This window comes from Lepisosteus platostomus, chromosome 4 (assembly GCF_059453375.1).
Source record: "Lepisosteus platostomus isolate fLepPlt1 chromosome 4, fLepPlt1.hap1, whole genome shotgun sequence".
Classification (NCBI taxonomy): Eukaryota; Metazoa; Chordata; class Actinopteri; order Semionotiformes; family Lepisosteidae; genus Lepisosteus; species Lepisosteus platostomus.
In genome coordinates, this window is record NC_142614.1 from 1,151,768 (window position 1) to 1,168,538 (window position 16,771).

Here is a 16,771-nt window from a genome sequence, read left to right on the forward strand (position 1 = left end):
CCTACCCCCTTCAAATCAATCACAAATCCCCACTATGACTATTGTTAAGCAATTAGTGGCTGTTTATCAGCCTCTAGTTCACAACAGCAGAAATCAGCTCAAACAGGACAGGCTGAAGGAGCCGGGCCCCAGTCACCCCCAGCACCCCAGCACCCCAGCTTGCACCCCGCAGGAGTCTGGAGAGGGTGCAGGTTGTGCTGGCCCAGGTGACACCCTCTCTCAGGGAAGGCAGTGTCATCTGCCCCATGGCGACCCCCCAGAGGCATCGGGGGCACAGGCCAACAGCTGGGTGTTCCGACCTCTTCCCACTGTGGAGGTCTAGGCCAGGACAACGTCTCCTCCCTAACCTCCGCCGCCGACTGTGGCTCATCCCGCACCTCGGGAACCGTCTGGACCCCTCAGCTGGCCATCTCGGATCTCCACACATCTCAAAAGGTCCTTGAGCTGCAAGAAGGGTTCTGAACGGGTCCCTCTCCTCCTAGGGGGTTGAGCAGGACAAACCCATGTAGAGTTTCCTTTTTGGGCTGGCCGAAGCCTTGAGCTTTCCACTGCAATTCCTGTAGCTAATTCCAGCCTGCAGAATCTCCCTCTTCAGCTCACAGCTCTTCAGCTGCCTGTGCTCTTCTGTTGGAAGAGTCTCAAACAGGTGTGTTTCCCAGCTGTAGAAAGTCCAGTCAAGATCTCGCTGGTCTGCGCAGATTCCTCCCAGCTGTGCAGCAGTCTGTCCTCAGTGCTCCGCCCAGGGGTGAGCTGGGTCCCCTCGCCATAAACACCCCCCAGGGTTACAGGCTGGGTTCAGGGGTGTGGGGCCACTCCGCTCCCCCGACACTGTCACCCTGCTTCTGATGGAGGGCTGGGTTCCATCACCCTGCTTCTCCCCCCCAAGAGCCTCCCTGGGTCTTTCTGTTTAGGTCTGCCACTGGATCCCACTGACCTAGATCCCACTGACCCGGATCACACCAGCTGCTGCCAGTCCAGTGTCCTGCTTCTGTCAAAAACATCTCCACATGGAACAGACACCATCCTAACTAAGGTGGATCAAGGAGACCAAACCCACAAGGACTTCAGCACCACAATGAAACAACAAGCCACCAGCCCCCTGCACCCACCATCAATCTCATCTCCAAAGTCACCCCGCTGAGACTGGTAACAGTTAATTGTGGACTTAAACTGCCTCAAGGGGAGGTTTTGTCTAACAAAATCATCTTCTCAGATAACAGGCTGCCATAGTTACCTATAAGAGGAGGCTATGTGGCCCATTTAACCCCTGTGGTTGGTAGTAGCTAATTAATCTCAGGACTTTATTCAGCCATTTTTGAAAGACAGGCTTCAAGAACATGGCCCAGTAGCTTGCACCGTGATCCCACAGGCTCTTGTGGAAGGAAGTGCCTCCTGTTGCCAGTTATACAGTAAATACTCTGTATTTATGTCTATTTGTATTTCACCACTGATTCTGCAGATATCCACAGTCTGAAGACATTCGTGGGCTCCTGGACAAGTCTGGGAGCGGAGTGGCCCCACACCCCTGAACCCAGCCTGTAACCCTGGGGGGTGTTTATGGCGAGGGGACCCAGCTCACCCCTGGGTAGAGCACTGAGGACAGACTGCTGCACAGCTGGGAGTGGTGGTTGCGCACATTCTCCCTTGGGGGTAATCAAGTCTTTAAAGGGCATGCACTCTGAGGTGTCTGGGGTTAGAATTGCGGACGTGCATCTCTGTGGAGAGCTGCTGCACTAAAGAGACTTTCTTTGTCCGTCTCAATTGCTGATGAGTTTATATACAAGACAACTCATGTACTTGTCTTTGGGGAAAACATTCCAGGAGGTTTCTGAAGTTCAGCCTTCAACATTCAAAGGTCCTGGAATGTTTCATTTGTCTCCCTGTTCATGCCAGCAGTGCAAGGCACACCCAGGACTGAGCTGCTACACCGTAGTACTTGAAACTGTCTGGGAATTGTTTTTTAGAAAGTATTACCAGACATACTGTTGCAGCCAATTCACTACTCTTACTGAAGCTGCTAGGAAACACGACGGAGGAAATATCCATCCTTGTCCTAGACGAATTCCATGACATAGTGGTGGGCGCTGGCATGTTCTCGTGGGCTACACCCCACAGACCCGCTGGCTCCGGTACTGGCATCTTCAAATCCACCCAGTGCTCAGTGTCTGCTCCAGGATAGCAGGATGGGCTCTGCGTTGCCTTGACCCTAACGAAGAATGAGCTCAAGGCCGACGGCGAATGAATCCTTCGTTATGTTCTTTGTTTGGACAGAAGAACCCTTCTGTTGAGACAAGCAGATAAAATGTGCACAGAGCTGCTGTTTTAGGCTGCCAGCCTTGTTCTTGAGGTTCAGCCTGGCCTTCACCCGGAGGGCTTTGATTAAACAAACAGCTGGGGAACACTGGGAAATTGTTGAAATGAAATCTGCTGACTGTCATGGATGAACTCCGGGTCAGGAGCTCTGTCTGTGTGCTGTTGAAAGGTGGAGTGCTGTCAGAAATAAGCCTTATTTTTTGCACCACTATATTTTCACTTAAAGCCAGTAAAACCTTTTGATGATTAAATTGTCATGATCATGTTACTCTTTTTCTTTTATTGAAGGGGGAAGTTCTGTACTGGAATTTTTTTTTCCCCGAAAGTGACCTTTCCAGGCTGTCAAACTGCGTTTGGCACGTTGGCTTAGCAGCCCAGCACACTGAACCAGAGAACAGCTTCAAACGGGCGAAAGCGGTTCTGTCAGGGCAATCACCCGGAAAGCCCTGGGAACAGAACAGAGCAGCCGCCCCACCAACCAGGGAAGAGAACTGACACAGCTTCCTCTCAGTCCAGAGTCCTCTTCCTCGTCCAGGCTCCTTTGTTTTAGCTCCCCTGTGCAGAAAGATGTCAAAGGCTGTCAATTCTAGTGCCTGGATGCCATTAATCTCTTGCTGTCCAGACCGTTTCACCTGTGTGTGTTGACCTGGAGAGGAGGAACACACGGCAGTACGCGAGACAGGAAACAGTGGACCTTGCAGGAGTTACAGCAGGTCTGACCCCCAGGGGACTGGCTTGGGCAGGACTCCTGCGTCCCCACGCTCCTGTGCTAACTGAGCTCTGCTGCTCTTCGCCAGAGTGATCCTGGAGGGGCACCGTGTTCGTCTGAAAACTAAGGATGCCGAAAAATTAGACTTTTTAAAAGACAACACAAACTGCTTAGCCCTGCTGTGTACAGGTCCACTGTGGGCCGAGCAGAATTCACCTGAACGCCAGACACTGAACACCTTGGGTGAGGCTCTGGTAGCACGGGCAGGTTTGTTGTTTTCTGCTTTGTAGGTAAAGAAACCTTTTTGGTTGTGCTCTCTCCTTGGGAAGAGTAAATGAGCTCTGAAAAGCAGAGGTCTTGGGTTATAAAAGCTGTGGCCCGGACTGTCCGCATCACTCGGATGAAAGAGGGGGGAGTGTTTTGATATTCTTGTTTTTGTTCTGTCTCACTGAAGAACGTTTAAGCCCAGACAGGGAGAAAAAAAAAGCGCTAGAAAAAAAAAAGGATTCTGCCTCTCACATGACAGCGCTTAACACCGCCAGAGGAGAGGGGTAACCCGGCTGGGAGCAGCAGAGGGGCGCAGATCATCTTCCCTGCTGCTGCGCGGCGCACAGATCGCCCTCGCCGGGATCCGACCGACGGCCGGCCGCCGACACGCCCGAGGTAACAGATCAGTTCTGATTCTCGTAATCTCCTTCTCTAATCATCTCTAACCATCGGAAGGCAATTCTAACAATCACTAACGTCCATTTGCCTGATAGCCCTGGAAACGCAGGGCAAACTCACACCTGCAGCCCGTGGCACTGCGTCTGCAGCTCCGAATCCCGTTTCTTTCTGCCTCCTTCCGAAACACCCACCGCAGCCACGAGGGACCTGTCCGCGGGACGTCCTCACACTTTCTGCGGGGCTCCCTCTCTCGGCGCGGCCGTTTGTACCCACAGTGTAGAAACAGCCCGTCCGCTGGGGGCGCTGTCGCTCGCCTGCCTGCTTCCCTCCCGCTCGAGTCCGGGAGGAAAGAGGACCCCCTTAGAAAACCCACCTCAATTCGGGGGGAACATGCAGGCTTCACACAGACTGAACCCCAGTCCCGCGCCGCGCAGTACTACTCCCGCTAATGCTCTCAATTACTGCGGTCGATTTTAACGCGTTTTGTGAGAAACTGCAAACATTTAAAATGTCTAATGATTGATTTATATTGAGAGTTCTTCCTGGTCTCTTTATGGCCATGGTGCGATGTCTTAAGATTGTAACCATCATTTGGTTTTTAGAGGATGCCTCTTCCTCTGAGTATCCTGCAACATTCTTAAAATGATCAAAACATGAAGGAGTACATTAGGGGAATTAAATATAACAAATACTATGTAATTACTGGAGTACAATTCTAGGATTTGTTTGCAGAATTCCAACAACAGGAAGCAGGGGAATGAAAGTGAGCTCACGAGTCCTGGGTTTGAGTCCAGCCTGGTGCGTGTGGAGTCTGTATGTTCTCCCATGCTTATGTCACTATTTAATCCAGTTTATCTCCGCCCATCTCCCCACCTCCTCGAGACGTGTGCGTTCCGAGTGACTGACCGCTCCACGCTGTCAGCTGGGGTCTCCATGTTATTCCCCTGCTGGCCAAGGCCAGGCTGACCGTGAGGCGCTAGCAGCGAGACTGGGGCTCATGCGCTACTGTAGCGATCGCTGACCCCTGCTGAAGTCCAGCAGTCGCTTTCCTCTGTCCTGCCCCGCTTGCCTCAGGCTCACACACTGCGCTCCCCGCCCTGCGCAGCCTCTGCCCCGGTGAGCCAGTCGGGTTCGTACCGCTGAGGGGGGGCAGTCAGTGGGCTGTCCTCGGCTGTAGCTGCGTCACGGTGTGCATGTGTGTGTGTCCAGGACGATGGCCCGTGCTGCGCCGAGCTCCGGACGCCGCGGCCTCCTGGGCCTGACACTGCTGGTGCTGCTGGGACAGCTCGTCGTCAGCCGCCTCTGCAACTCCCTCATCATCGCGGTGGACTCCTTCCACACGCTGCACCTGCTCCTGCAGCTGGGCGTGCGCCTGTGGGACCCGGCCCGCCCCTGGCGCCGGCTGCAGCCGCTGGGCGGCCTGGTGGCCGCGCTGCTCCTGGCCTCGCTCTGCGCCTCCGTCTCGCTGGACATCCTCGGCCACTTCCTGCAGCCGCACGCCGGCCAGCGGCCCTGCCTGGCCCTCGCTGCCGGGGCCACGGGGGTGCTGCTCAACGCAGGGGTGCTGGCCGCTGGCTGCGTCGACGGGTGGGACGCCAGCGAGGGGAGCCTGGCGTCGGCGGGCAGAGGTAGCTCTACTCCTTTACTCCTGTAAGGTTGGGCATCCGAGAGATCTTCCGCAGCAGGAAAGGCTTCGCTGACAGAATTAGGGTCAATTATTCTTAAATAACAAGGCAGAATGGCAGAGCGAGGTTTCCTGCTAGAAATTAGCCTATTGATCCACTGGCTGATCGATCGATTATTTAACTGTTACCTTCATTCAAAGCAGCTCAGAGTTAATGCAATGGAACCCACTGGTTATAAACTCACTGGGAGCTGCAGGTACTGTATACTATTGCACAGCCACTGTGCTATAGACTTAATCTGATGAACGGCTTTCAGGAAACTCAGGTTTTCAGTAGCTGAGATCCTCTCACTCAAGTTACATCCAGTAGCAGAGCCAGTGTGCTGCTCTCTGTCATGCGCTGGCCAGGAGGAGCACTGAGCCAGTGTGCTGCTCTCTGTCGTGCACTGAGCCAGTGTGCTGCTCTCTGTCGTGCGCTGAGCCAGTGTGCTGCTCTCTGTCGTGCGCTGAGCCACTGTGCTGCTCTCTGTCGTGCGCTGAGCCAGTGTGCTGCTCTCTACTGTGTGCACCAGACCTAGCGCCTGAGCTCTCTCCCTTCACAGGAGGCGAGGCTGAGCTCCCGGTGCAGAGGAGCGAGGCGACCGGGGGAGAAGACGCCGAGTGCTCTGGGTGCCCGCCGAATCCTGCTGGAGCGGCACTGGAGCTCCCCCCGCTGGAGCTGCTGCTATACTGCAATCCTGGGGCCTCCTGCACCCTCCTGAAAGCCCAGCCCAGCCCGGTTTCCCGCGGCCAGCTGGACAGGGACAGCGGGGAGCCCGCCGGTGTCCCACACTCGCATGGTAAACACTTGTCTGTGAGCCAGCTCTCCAGGCGGCAAGAGTCTCACCCAGACAACACAGCAAAGCCCCTATAGCCTCTCACACTGCACATGAAGGAGCGTCGTGCGTGGGAGTGTTTGACACAGTGTCAGGGTGTCCTTTATTGTCTAGTGACCAGGAGCTGCATACTGAGCAAGCTCAGTGGAACAGGCCTGGACCTCAGTGCTGAATTGCTCTGCAACCACACTCGTGAAGCAGAGTATTCCTGGAGTGGAAGATTGAAACAAGCAGAAACAGGTTAAAAAGATCTCATCAAGCAAGAACGTGAATTTGGGATTAACTGAACTAAGCAATTAGAAACTGAGCTGGACACAAGCCAGGAGACACTGTAGTGCCCCAGGCCCAGGGCTGAGAACTGCTGCTCTAGTTAACTGGAGTATGCGAAGAAAGTAGTAATAACTGCTTTGTTATTTATTCGAGTACTCTGAATGACATCATCCATAACTTCAGACACCTGCGGGGTACTGGTGTAAGTGCAGTCTGAACAGACCCTGGACACAGGTCTTGCTGTTTTGTGAGTCCATAGCAGGCAACCACATCACTTCGCCTGCGACATCACCACACACTGTCTCGTCTGTGGGACATGAGTGACCTTGTGGTTAACTTGTTGTGAAGCCTCCAGACAGGACAGCCCTGCTTCCTTGCACTGTTATGGAGTGATCAGTCTTCTCCCCTCTCAAGCCCAGTCATAGGAAGGTGCCTCCCGCCCTGCCTGCGTTCTTCCACCTGTGTGCTGTTTGACAAACCGCTTTCAGCACAACCCTCGCCGTCCGCCCGTCAGCCCATCTCTGTTTCTTATAGAGCCCTGCTGGGGGGAAGGAGGGCGCAGGAACAGCTCAGCTGGGGGGCAGGAGCAGAGCCCTTCTCATCCTGCCCTGCATCAGTGAGGGTGGAGGATTTTAATGCTGTTCTTTTCTCCACACTCTCCCCAGATTCCAGCGCTGCAGGACAGCAGGCCGGGCCAGGCGAGAGGCCAGGGCGCTGGGCGGGGCGCGGCGGGAGCTGCAGGGCTCCCTGGGTCCTGGGGGCGGCGCGGGGCCTCCTGGCTCCGGTGCTGGTGCTGGCCAACGGGCTGACCCAGCTGCTGCTGACCCCGGGCTGCCAGGGCCAGCGCAGCGAGGGGGGCTGCCGGCTCTACGTCTACCTGGACCCCGCCTTCTCGCTGGCGGCCGTGCTGGTCCTGCTGGCCGGCGCGCTGCCCCAGCTCAAGCGGCACGGCCTCCTGCTGCTGCAGGCCGTCCCGGCGCACATCGCCCCGCGCAGCCTGGCCGCCCGGATCGGCCGCGTGCCCGGCGTGCTGGCGGTCCACGACCTCCACGTGTGGCAGCTGTCCGAGGCCTGCCTGGTGGCGTCCGTGCACGTGCACTGCGCCGCCGCCGCCGGGATCCCCGAGCTCGTGTCGGCCGTCACCGCGGTGCTCCGTGGCGTGGGCGTGAGCCGCTGCACCGTGCAGCCCGAGGCCGGCGCCCCGCCCCCCGGCCGCGGGCAGCCGCCGCCCCCCTGCAGCCTGGCTTGCGGGAAGGAGTGCGCCAACAAGCTCTGCTGCCAGGGAGGGGCGGCGCCACCTGCAGGGCACGGCGCTCCCAGCCAGCAGCTCGTCATGGAGAACCCCTACCTGTCAGCGCTCCGCCCGGAGAGAGACAGCTTGGGCGACTTCTCTCAACCCTTTTCACTCACCGCGCAGCAGGGATCGGTGGCAGTCCTGCCAGCTCACTGCTGTGAATGAACCATCCAGATCATACCAGCGACAGTGTGAGGGGCTATGAAGCTCTCCCTCAACCTCTCGCACAGAAACCCCGACCCTCCCGGCGCACAGCTGCTGCAGAGGCTCTGCCTGTCCGGCGCCTCCCGCCCCCACAGCAGCGCCGCTTGGAATCCGTTTGCAACCTGGGGGCGGCTTGAGAATTCACGGTATTCAGCTAATAGGAATGTTTAATCGTTTATGGAACTGCAACATTTCCTGTTTTTGCCTAACACCACCTAGGTAACTCCTCGAAAACACAGACTTCTCCTCCCAGGATTATTCCCCAGTTCACCTTCGGCAGCGCGACCGGTTCTCAGAGCCTGGGATACACATCTCTGTGTGTCTAATGTCAGCTCTGAGATATCCAACCGAGATGACCCCGTGGCCGCTTGTGACAGAAGCAGTGTTGTGGTGGTGGCCTGTCCCCTCTCTGGCCGGCCCGCTGCGCAGTGGGGCTGCAGAGCTCTGACAGGACGCGAGCATGTTTCTGCCAGTACGATTCACGATAGACCTAAACCCAGAAAGAAGGCATCTCAGACTCGTTCAGCAACGAACGGGTTACCGTGGTGTGAGTTACTATAGCAAATAGTTACCAAGGGTGAACATGACAAATCCCGCGAAAACGCACAGGAAGAGAAAAATAACTTTGATCAGCGCTTGGTCTGACGGTAACAGACCCAGTTCGGAAAACTTCTGCGCTTGTAACTGGGTGGAGGGCTCCACAGCCCCAGAAACCACGGATGCTCTTCAAAGTGGGTTTCCCGGGTGGCTGTGTTTTTCTAAACGCGTTCCAGCAGACGCGAACCTCCTTACAGCTGGAGACAACACAGCAAAACTAAGTGGAAATCCAGCTGGTGTCTAGTCTGCGCTTCACATTTTCCAAGCACACTCCCAGCCGTGCCCCTGCCCCTCGGCGATATTGGCTCCCCGGGCCGGGAGACGGGTCCGCGTCAGGAGAAGCCGACCTGCGCGCCGGCGGCCTGACGCCTCCCGCGCCGCCCAATGAGCTGCCCCGCGCCGCCCTTCCCGCGGTGCACTGCCGCCGCACAGGTGGACCTGTTTCAGAACGTCTCGATATCTCAGACATACAGACAAATGAGTCAGTATGATGGTACCAACCAGTAATAACAGATCACGCTAAAGCTCTTTTCAATGAGCGGTTTTTCTTTTATCCTCCCTTTTGTTTTCTCGCTCCCCACCCCAGGCGGGACAGATGAGCAAATGTCCCGGGATATATATGGCTCCTGTCCCGTATATCTATCGCCCGGATGAGCCTCGGTGGGCCGGGGTGCAGGCTTCAAACCTGCAGCTGCTTGACGGCAGAGTGGTTCAATTCCACCTTCCGGGCGGCGGGGCGCTGCGCTGGGGTGGGTTTCCCTATTGGCTTGTATCGGCTGCTGAGTCCGACGGTAGGTGCTTTGGGTATAACTAGAATAGGAGGTGATTCTCTTCCTGTGTATGTGGTGTTCTGCACAACCCAGATGTTTTCATGTACTTATTTTGTTATCTTACCTGCTGTTTCCTTTAAATTTCAGAATACAAATAATTAAGAAATACAGAAGTGCAATGAAATGCTTATGACAACATGAGACTCTCCGGCGCCATGTTGAACATGAAGCAGTTCTTCACTTTATTGTGGCTCAGGATCTGCACATGTGGCTGGGAGGTTGCTGGTTCGAATCTCACGGCCGGCAGAGGAATCCTATTAAGTTGGGCCCCTGAGCAAGGCCCTTCACCCCAAGTGCTCCAGGGGTGCTGTATGAATGGCTGACCTTGTGCTCTGACCCCAAGCTTCTCTCCCTGTCTGTGTGTCTCATGGAGAGCAAGTTGGGGTATGTGAAAAGACGAATTCTTAATACACGAAATTGTATATGGCCAATAAAGTGATCTTATCTCATTTCTTGATGTTGATGTTAACTGACTTTCGGAATCAAACAAAAAAACTGACTGACAAACGGGGAGTGACCGTCTCTAACACAATCAGATCAGAGGGGGTGCAAATATTTTCAGCATCACAAAGACAGTGTCCCAGCCCCCTCTCTCCCAGTTTCATAGAGCTGTTTAGTTTGGCAACGTGTCTGTCCAGAGGCAAACTGTCAGACACTAAATCACCTTCTCTGTCGCTGCCCCAGTGCTGTGGAATGACCTTCCTCGGACAGTATGAGAGGCAACTTCTTTCATTGCCTCTTTTCTGATGTTAAGAGGAATTCTTGTAATTTAAACAAATGGCCAATTCTCCACTATCGAGCTGACTAGAAGGGCAGGAAGACCTCCTGTCGTTTCTCAGGCTCTTGACAAAGTTGTCAGAACAACGAACAGTGTAAGACAGCCGCCACTGTCCCCCGAGCGGCTCCTGTGCATGTTTTCTGCTACCAGGAGCACTGCATTTGTGTTTTACGAAATCTGTATCTTCTCCTGAATGCCCAGAATTACTAGAATGGATTTCCAAGCATCCCTTCCGTAACTGTATTAAATTAATGTTTTTTAATAACCCAACATTGGTCTGCTCATGGGGACATGTGAGTGTAATTTATCCACAAAGCTCCTATCCATTTTCTCCTAATAATAATAATAATAAAATAATAATAATAATAATAATAATATAGTGTTTCAAAGGTCATAATAATCTACAGTACAACGCTCTCAAATTTCAGTTTCAACCGGCTGGTTCGTATAAACCTGATCTGAATAGTGACAAGTTGATTATCCAATACCGGCGTGCAGCGCGCACAGTAGTGCGGCAGGGATTGGCTGAATGGCCAAACTGACAAGCAGATTTACCAATAAGAATGTAAATCTCAACCTTGGCGACATTCAACGGCCAATCGCCTCGCTCAATGGGCGGGTTAGCTCCCGGAAGTACAACTTTGTCCTTGATTGGAAACGTAACGTGGGGGAATTGTTTTCAGTGTGCTCAAGTGCCTAAATTACTAAATTATTAATTGTGTATTTAGTGTATCGGGTAAGTCGTCGTTTTGGAAAACCAACTGGATTGTGAAACTGTTGTGATATAGCTTTATATTTCGCATGGTTTATTCTTTACTGATAAAACGCGACACCGCGGTCCTACACTCTGTCTATCCCTCTATCGCCCCAGCATTGAACAGTACTAACCGCCCGGGCGCAGGGGAACAGAAACACACTGTGTTTTAGGAATAAGTGAAGGTTTATTCCATGCTGAAAAGAAACGTTGTGTTTCTTTTCTTCTCTTTTCAGCAGGAATAAACCTTTACTTGTTCCTTTGCAGCCCACGCGTGCTGACGGAGCTACCCACCTGAACTACTTCACACGATCCTATATTTGTTTTTACTGTTTCCTTACAAGTTCCCGATCGTGCCCGTGAAGGGGCTGCTTTGGCCTGGGTATTCAGAGCTGTTCTCCATTCTCAGGCGAGTGTGCGCTTTCTGGCGGTCCTGGAGGATGCTGCTGCACAAGTACCCCCCGCGCCTGTGGGAGGCGCTGAAGCTCAAGCAGGGCATCTACGCCCGCCTGCCGCAGCACTATCTCCGCTCCCTGCAGGAGACGCGCCCGCCCGCGGCCGTGCACTGGCAGCCCCTGGGGGTCAAGTTCAGGCTCAACCCCAGAACCGGCCAGCGGGAGAGAGTCCAGGATGTCCCCATTCCCATCTACCACCCCCCCGAGTCCCAGAGAGGCCTGTGGGGGGGTGAAGGCTGGATCACGGGGTACAGATATGCCAATAACGATAAGGTGAGAAACGGCACTGCTCAGTTCAGGTCTTCAAATTTACAGTTTCCTGTACATTACAGGTCACCACAAGCGACTTCACAATTTTGCAATGATAAAAAATAGTCTTAGAATTCTGAAAATTTAAATCTTGCCATGTGAACCTTTGAACAAATTAAGACATGTTTGCAGGGTAGCTTGTCAGTATTGGATGAATACCCCAGTATTAGTTTCCCTCTTTCTCCCACAGCTCTCCACACGCCTGAAGAAATGCTGGAAGCCTCAGCTCTTTAACAGGGAACTGTACAGCGAGATCCTTGACCACAAGTTTAAAATCACCGTCACTGCTCGGACGCTGGATCTCATTGACAAGGCGTATGGCTTTGACTTCTACATTCTCAAGGTGACTTGTGACAGCAGAGTGGTTGTTTGCACTACCTTAAATTATTTGAGAAAATCTGAGTTGGAAACCATCGTGACTCTTTTGATGACTAAAAAGATATATATAAAAAAGATCACTTTATTGGCCATATACAATTTCCTGCATTAGGAATTTGTCTTTTCACAGACCCCAGCTCGCTCTCCATGAGACACACAGACAGGGAGAGAGAAGCTGGGGGTCAGAGCGCAGTGTCAGCCATTTATACGGCACCCCTGGAGCAGCTGGGGTTAAGGGCCTTGCTCAGGGGCCCAACGGAGTAGGATTCCTCTGCCGGCCGAGGGATACAAACCAGCAACCTTCCAGCCACAGGCGCAGATCCTGAGCCACAGAGCCACCGCTCCGCCCCTGTAAAAGTGGTACAAGTTAGGTCTCTGGATCTGGATCACGCCTGTGAAAAAAACAGCCGAATGAAATTTAATGCAGCCTACATGGTCGCACGCCAGGAATTACCATTCCCAAAATATGCCTCCCAAAGCTCGCTCATGAAAAAGAATGGAATGGATGTATCAAAGACGTATGATAACGACACCGCATGTGCTGAGTTTATTGAGTGCCGTGCAGACAAACTTGATTCTGTAATTTGGCGACTAAAAAGAGTCATTTGGCTCCTAAATGTTTAATTTTAGGAGCCAGTGGCTCCCAAGTAATTGTTTTAGTCTGGAGCTCTGCCATTGATTGTTAATATTAGTAGTTTCTTCTTGGTAATAAATGTACTATATTTATGTACTGCTGCACATAATAATCAAAGTTCAGGTTCTGTAGACTTCTTACTGAGAGGAGAACATACAGTACATTGCTACTATGAGTAATAGTTTCTTATCCTTGAAATTAATAATCATGCTTTGTATAAGCCTTTTGTTTATGTTTTGTGACAAAATGTTGGACAGGGTCACAGAGGGAGTGCACTTTGGACCCAGAGTTTTGAGAAGCCTTTACCCTCTGTGACCTTGTCTCTTTTAAAAAAATGTAGTTTCCTCTATCTAGGGGATATGGAAACTACATGTCCCAAGATGCTGTAGGGGGAAATGGCCTGCTCATTTCCCGTCTAGACAGCTTCAGCTGTGAGGTTTTACCTGCATGCTAGATGGCTTTAAAAGGGTGTGGCAAAGACAAGTCAGGGTCTTTGTTGGAGAAGAACCAGAGAGTTAGTCTGGGTTGAGATGCCAACTTATTGGTTTTTGGTATTTATGTTAAGGACGTCGTTTATATTATTCTTCCTGAACATGACAACTTGAGTGTGATTTCTGACACCACTTTGTGAAGAACCTGGGGCCAAAGACTTTACTGGCTCTCCTCGGGAAGTACAAGGTCGCAGTCCCGGTCAGTGGTGATCCGACAGACCCTGAAAAGGTCACAGTATAGACCTGTATGTTTTTTCAATAAGCTATCACTGCTGTACTGTTGCAACTAGTTTTTCCTGTATGAAATGCTGATCCATTCTGTTTTGATCCTAGACCTCTAAGGAGGATTTAAACTCGAAGCTCGGGATGGATCTGAAAAGGGCAATGCTGCTTCGACTGGCACGCAAAGACACCGCGCTCTATCCGGATGACCCCGAGAGGAGAGAGAGGGTTTACACCAAGTACAAGGTGCTCAAGATGAGCCTCGAATGTGTACTTTTACCAGACTGCTGTCACTCCATTTCCCAACACAGCTGCTGGTCAGCTTCCACGTTCGCTTGTACTTAACAGGATCGTGACGTCTGGATAAATAAACCCAGAGGTGTTATCAGAAGTATTAAAGAATACATTTTGACAAGTTTCTTAACATATTGCCTAACGGTGCAGTAGTGCAAGTGCATTCGGTGGGCTTTTCTGGAGGGTGCCCTTCTGACACTCTGTGCCTCGCCTAGGAGTTTGTGATACCTGAGGAGGAGGCAGACTGGGTGGGGCTCAGCTTGGAAGAAGCAGTGGAGAAGCAGAGGCTCCTGGAACAGAAGGTAGGACACTTTAACATGTACAGCAAGGAAGGACAGGGCCCTGCTGGCACAGCACTCGTGTCGCAATAAATGTAGCAAGAAGGGGAGCGAGAGGGCACTATTTCAGGGGTCCTGATGGGGAAAGAGGAGAAATACTGTGAAACCAATTTATAATGTTTTCCTGTCACTTTGTCTCGGAGAATCAAGGTTTTCGTGTATGAGCTTCTGTGTGATGAGCTGTTGTTGTTCCCGTCTGCCCCCAGGATCCTGTGCCGCTGTTCAAGACCTGTGTGGAGGAGCTGGTGCAGGAGCTGGCCTGTCAGAAGCTGGCTGAGCCTGAGGTGGTGGAGAAGAAGACATGATGGATCAGCACAAAGACGGAGCTGTAAAATGCACAAACAGCTGCGTCTCGCCTGTTTGTGGTGCAGTTGCTACGCCTCTCTTGGAAGGGATGTTTGTTTTGTTTCAGACTGTGACAGCTGTCTCTAACTTATTATAATATCACAGCGAAACATTTACGGAGGCTGGTGGTTATTCATTCAGGAATGTGTTTGGGTCACGTAGGGGGTTAGATCTCTTTGTAGATCCCTCAGAAAAGGCTTCATACCCAAAGTAATTTCACATCACAAAAACTTGTAAATATCATTATTACCATTACTGGAAACTGCATATTTGTCACAAAGAATAAAAAAGGTTTGGTAACACATTCTTTTTGTTATTTACATTAAATTTAGTTTTGTTAGAATAAAGACTGGTAAAAGAATAGTTTGTATTTATAAAATTCATTCCTTCAAAATATTGTCCAGAGCTTTTTGTGCAGTGCCACATGTTGTAAATATTTTCCTTCTCCTTTTTTGGGAGCAGTAACCTAAAGATGATTTGAGAGAAATTGCGTGTGGGATACAGTGTATTTAATAAGAAATAGAGCGGTTTGACTTCATTTTCAAAACACTTTCCCATAGCTCACCTAAAGCAGCTTGATTATTGAGGTTTTTATAGAGCTATGTGGATATTCCTTCCATATCTATTAAATATCATTATTAACTCTAAATTATATTTAAAATTTAACAGAACATTCATTTTTGTTTCTATTTCACCTGGCTCCAAAATAGTATTCATGATGCTGTACAGAAGTATCTAGTTTTGAATGTGATGCATCTGAGACAAAAACACAGCAAAGGCTGTAAAAGGGAATTGTGGCTGTATTTCGGTAGTAAGTGTCACACAGGCACATCACTATTGGACGCCACGTTGGTTTGTATTTTTATTCGGCCTGTGCTGCTGTGTAGAGGGGGACAGTCCGGTCAGAAGAGAAGTTACAAACAGCTTTGCAGCGCAAGATCGTCGAAAACCCGTGAAGGTAAGAGCGAGGACTACGGGCCTCGTCCTGAATCTAACATGAATGTGGGAGAAAATCGCAAGAACATGTTCAGCAAAACTATGCGATATATCATTTTAATTACATTTCTTGTAGTGTTTTGCATTCCAAAGGATTTCGTAGAGCTTTGCATATAGCAGGGATTTTTCACAAGTCTTGGTCTTTAAAATGCGTTTGGTTTGAAGGCTTTATCTCGCGAAGATATAGACATAAGAATATTCGTGCGTGGTCAAAACAATGGCGTAAAAACGACATAGTGAAGGCGGTGAAAACAGTCACAATGTACTTTGTACACACAGCAAGTGTCTTCGTAACTCTAGGTGGTTTCGTGAAAAAGCTACAAATCATTTTCGACCTTCAAACTAACTCGACCCCGTTTCGCACCGTTCCGTGTGAGCCACGTCCTGGCTGAACAACAGTCATTCAGGGATCGAGAAGTCATAAAATAGGTGTTTGCTGAGGCTGCTGGCTTGCTGTTTGTACAGTTCACAAACATTTTTGGCAAAGTTCTGACAGCTGTTGCCTGAAATCAAAGCTTCTCAAGTCGTCAAAACAGGTGAATAAGCCCAAATGAGAGGATGACCAGTGGCTTCTGGATTTAGCGTTCCTCACAGACCTGACTCAACTGCTGAATGTCGAGCCGCAGGAACACAATAAAAATGTCATCGACATGATCAGCAGTGTCAACACGTTAAAAAAATAATTACAAGTGTTCTCAAGTAAGCTTCTCAGTGCCAATGCTCACCTTAAGGTAGGATATTCTCTTCTTTTTAATGGGGAACATTAATGGCTCACTGTAGCGTGAGTCACTTGCTTTTATTTGCTGTCATTTTAGTGATGGGTATCGTTATTGTACCGCTGTGCCCACAGTCTGTTTTTCCTATATCAGAGCTTCTAATTCACACTGGTAGATCGCGCTGGACTGGCAAATTAAAACGTACATTACATGAATAAAGGTTTGGCACCCCTGCGGCAAAGTGCTTTGAGTGGAGTGTCCACTAAAGCGCTGTATAAGTGTAAACAATTATAATGATTGATTTTTATTATTAAAGAGGCACGAGTGACACCTTCCGGTCATCTCTCATTCCTGTTACCAGCAAGCTGGTTCGCCTTTTTTCCTTCCGTTCCTGTACTGACCAGGCCCCGCCATAGCTTCTGGGCTCGGCAGTATCACCTCTGATCGTACTGGTTTATAATACCTTTAGCAAATGCTGCTAACAGACATAACAAGGGCTAGTTTAGGGGATATCTATCATTAAAGTGGAACTTTACATGGCGATCAGAATTTTAGGAAAGATTAACAGTGTAGGGAAACGGGGAAAGGGCTGCATTGTGTTAATTAGGATGTATTATTCAGTTTTTTACCACTAGGTGGTAGGGTATAACCACAAATACAGGTGAACAGATGAAGCACG

The 16,771-nt window shown here is 50.9% G+C and overlaps 2 protein-coding genes and 1 non-coding gene across 5 annotated transcripts; all 3 read left to right on the forward strand.

Moving 5' to 3' along the window:
* Window positions 1–2,468: 2,468 nt before the first annotated feature.
* Window positions 2,469–9,831, forward strand: LOC148672033 (proton-coupled zinc antiporter SLC30A1). Its single transcript, XM_088627334.1, has 4 exons — window positions 2,469–3,685; window positions 4,898–5,316; window positions 5,915–6,151; window positions 7,123–9,831. Exons 2-4 carry the CDS (start codon window positions 4,902–4,904, stop codon window positions 7,914–7,916), a joined length of 1,446 nt encoding a protein of 481 aa, XP_088483460.1. The 5' UTR covers window positions 2,469–3,685; window positions 4,898–4,901; the 3' UTR covers window positions 7,917–9,831.
* trnastop-uca (transfer RNA opal suppressor (anticodon UCA)) lies at window positions 9,197–9,283 on the forward strand. The gene has a single exon. It is a non-coding gene; the product is annotated as a tRNA-Sec (tRNA).
* Window positions 9,832–10,751: 920 nt separating the features above from the next.
* On the forward strand, window positions 10,752–14,741 carry mrpl28 (mitochondrial ribosomal protein L28). 3 transcript variants are annotated; one of them, XM_088627335.1, is made up of 6 exons: window positions 10,752–10,896; window positions 11,324–11,642; window positions 11,869–12,021; window positions 13,515–13,649; window positions 13,913–13,999; window positions 14,242–14,741. In XM_088627335.1, the coding sequence occupies exons 2-6, from the start codon at window positions 11,355–11,357 to the stop codon at window positions 14,338–14,340; spliced, it is 762 nt and encodes a 253-aa protein (XP_088483461.1). In that variant the 5' UTR covers window positions 10,752–10,896; window positions 11,324–11,354; the 3' UTR covers window positions 14,341–14,741. The 3 variants fall into 3 exon arrangements, with proteins under 3 accessions (XP_088483461.1, XP_088483463.1, XP_088483462.1); XM_088627337.1 differs by having other exon boundaries at window positions 10,775–10,896; window positions 11,280–11,642; XM_088627336.1 differs by having other exon boundaries at window positions 10,794–10,896; window positions 11,259–11,642.
* The last annotated feature ends 2,030 nt before the right edge of the window (window positions 14,742–16,771 follow it).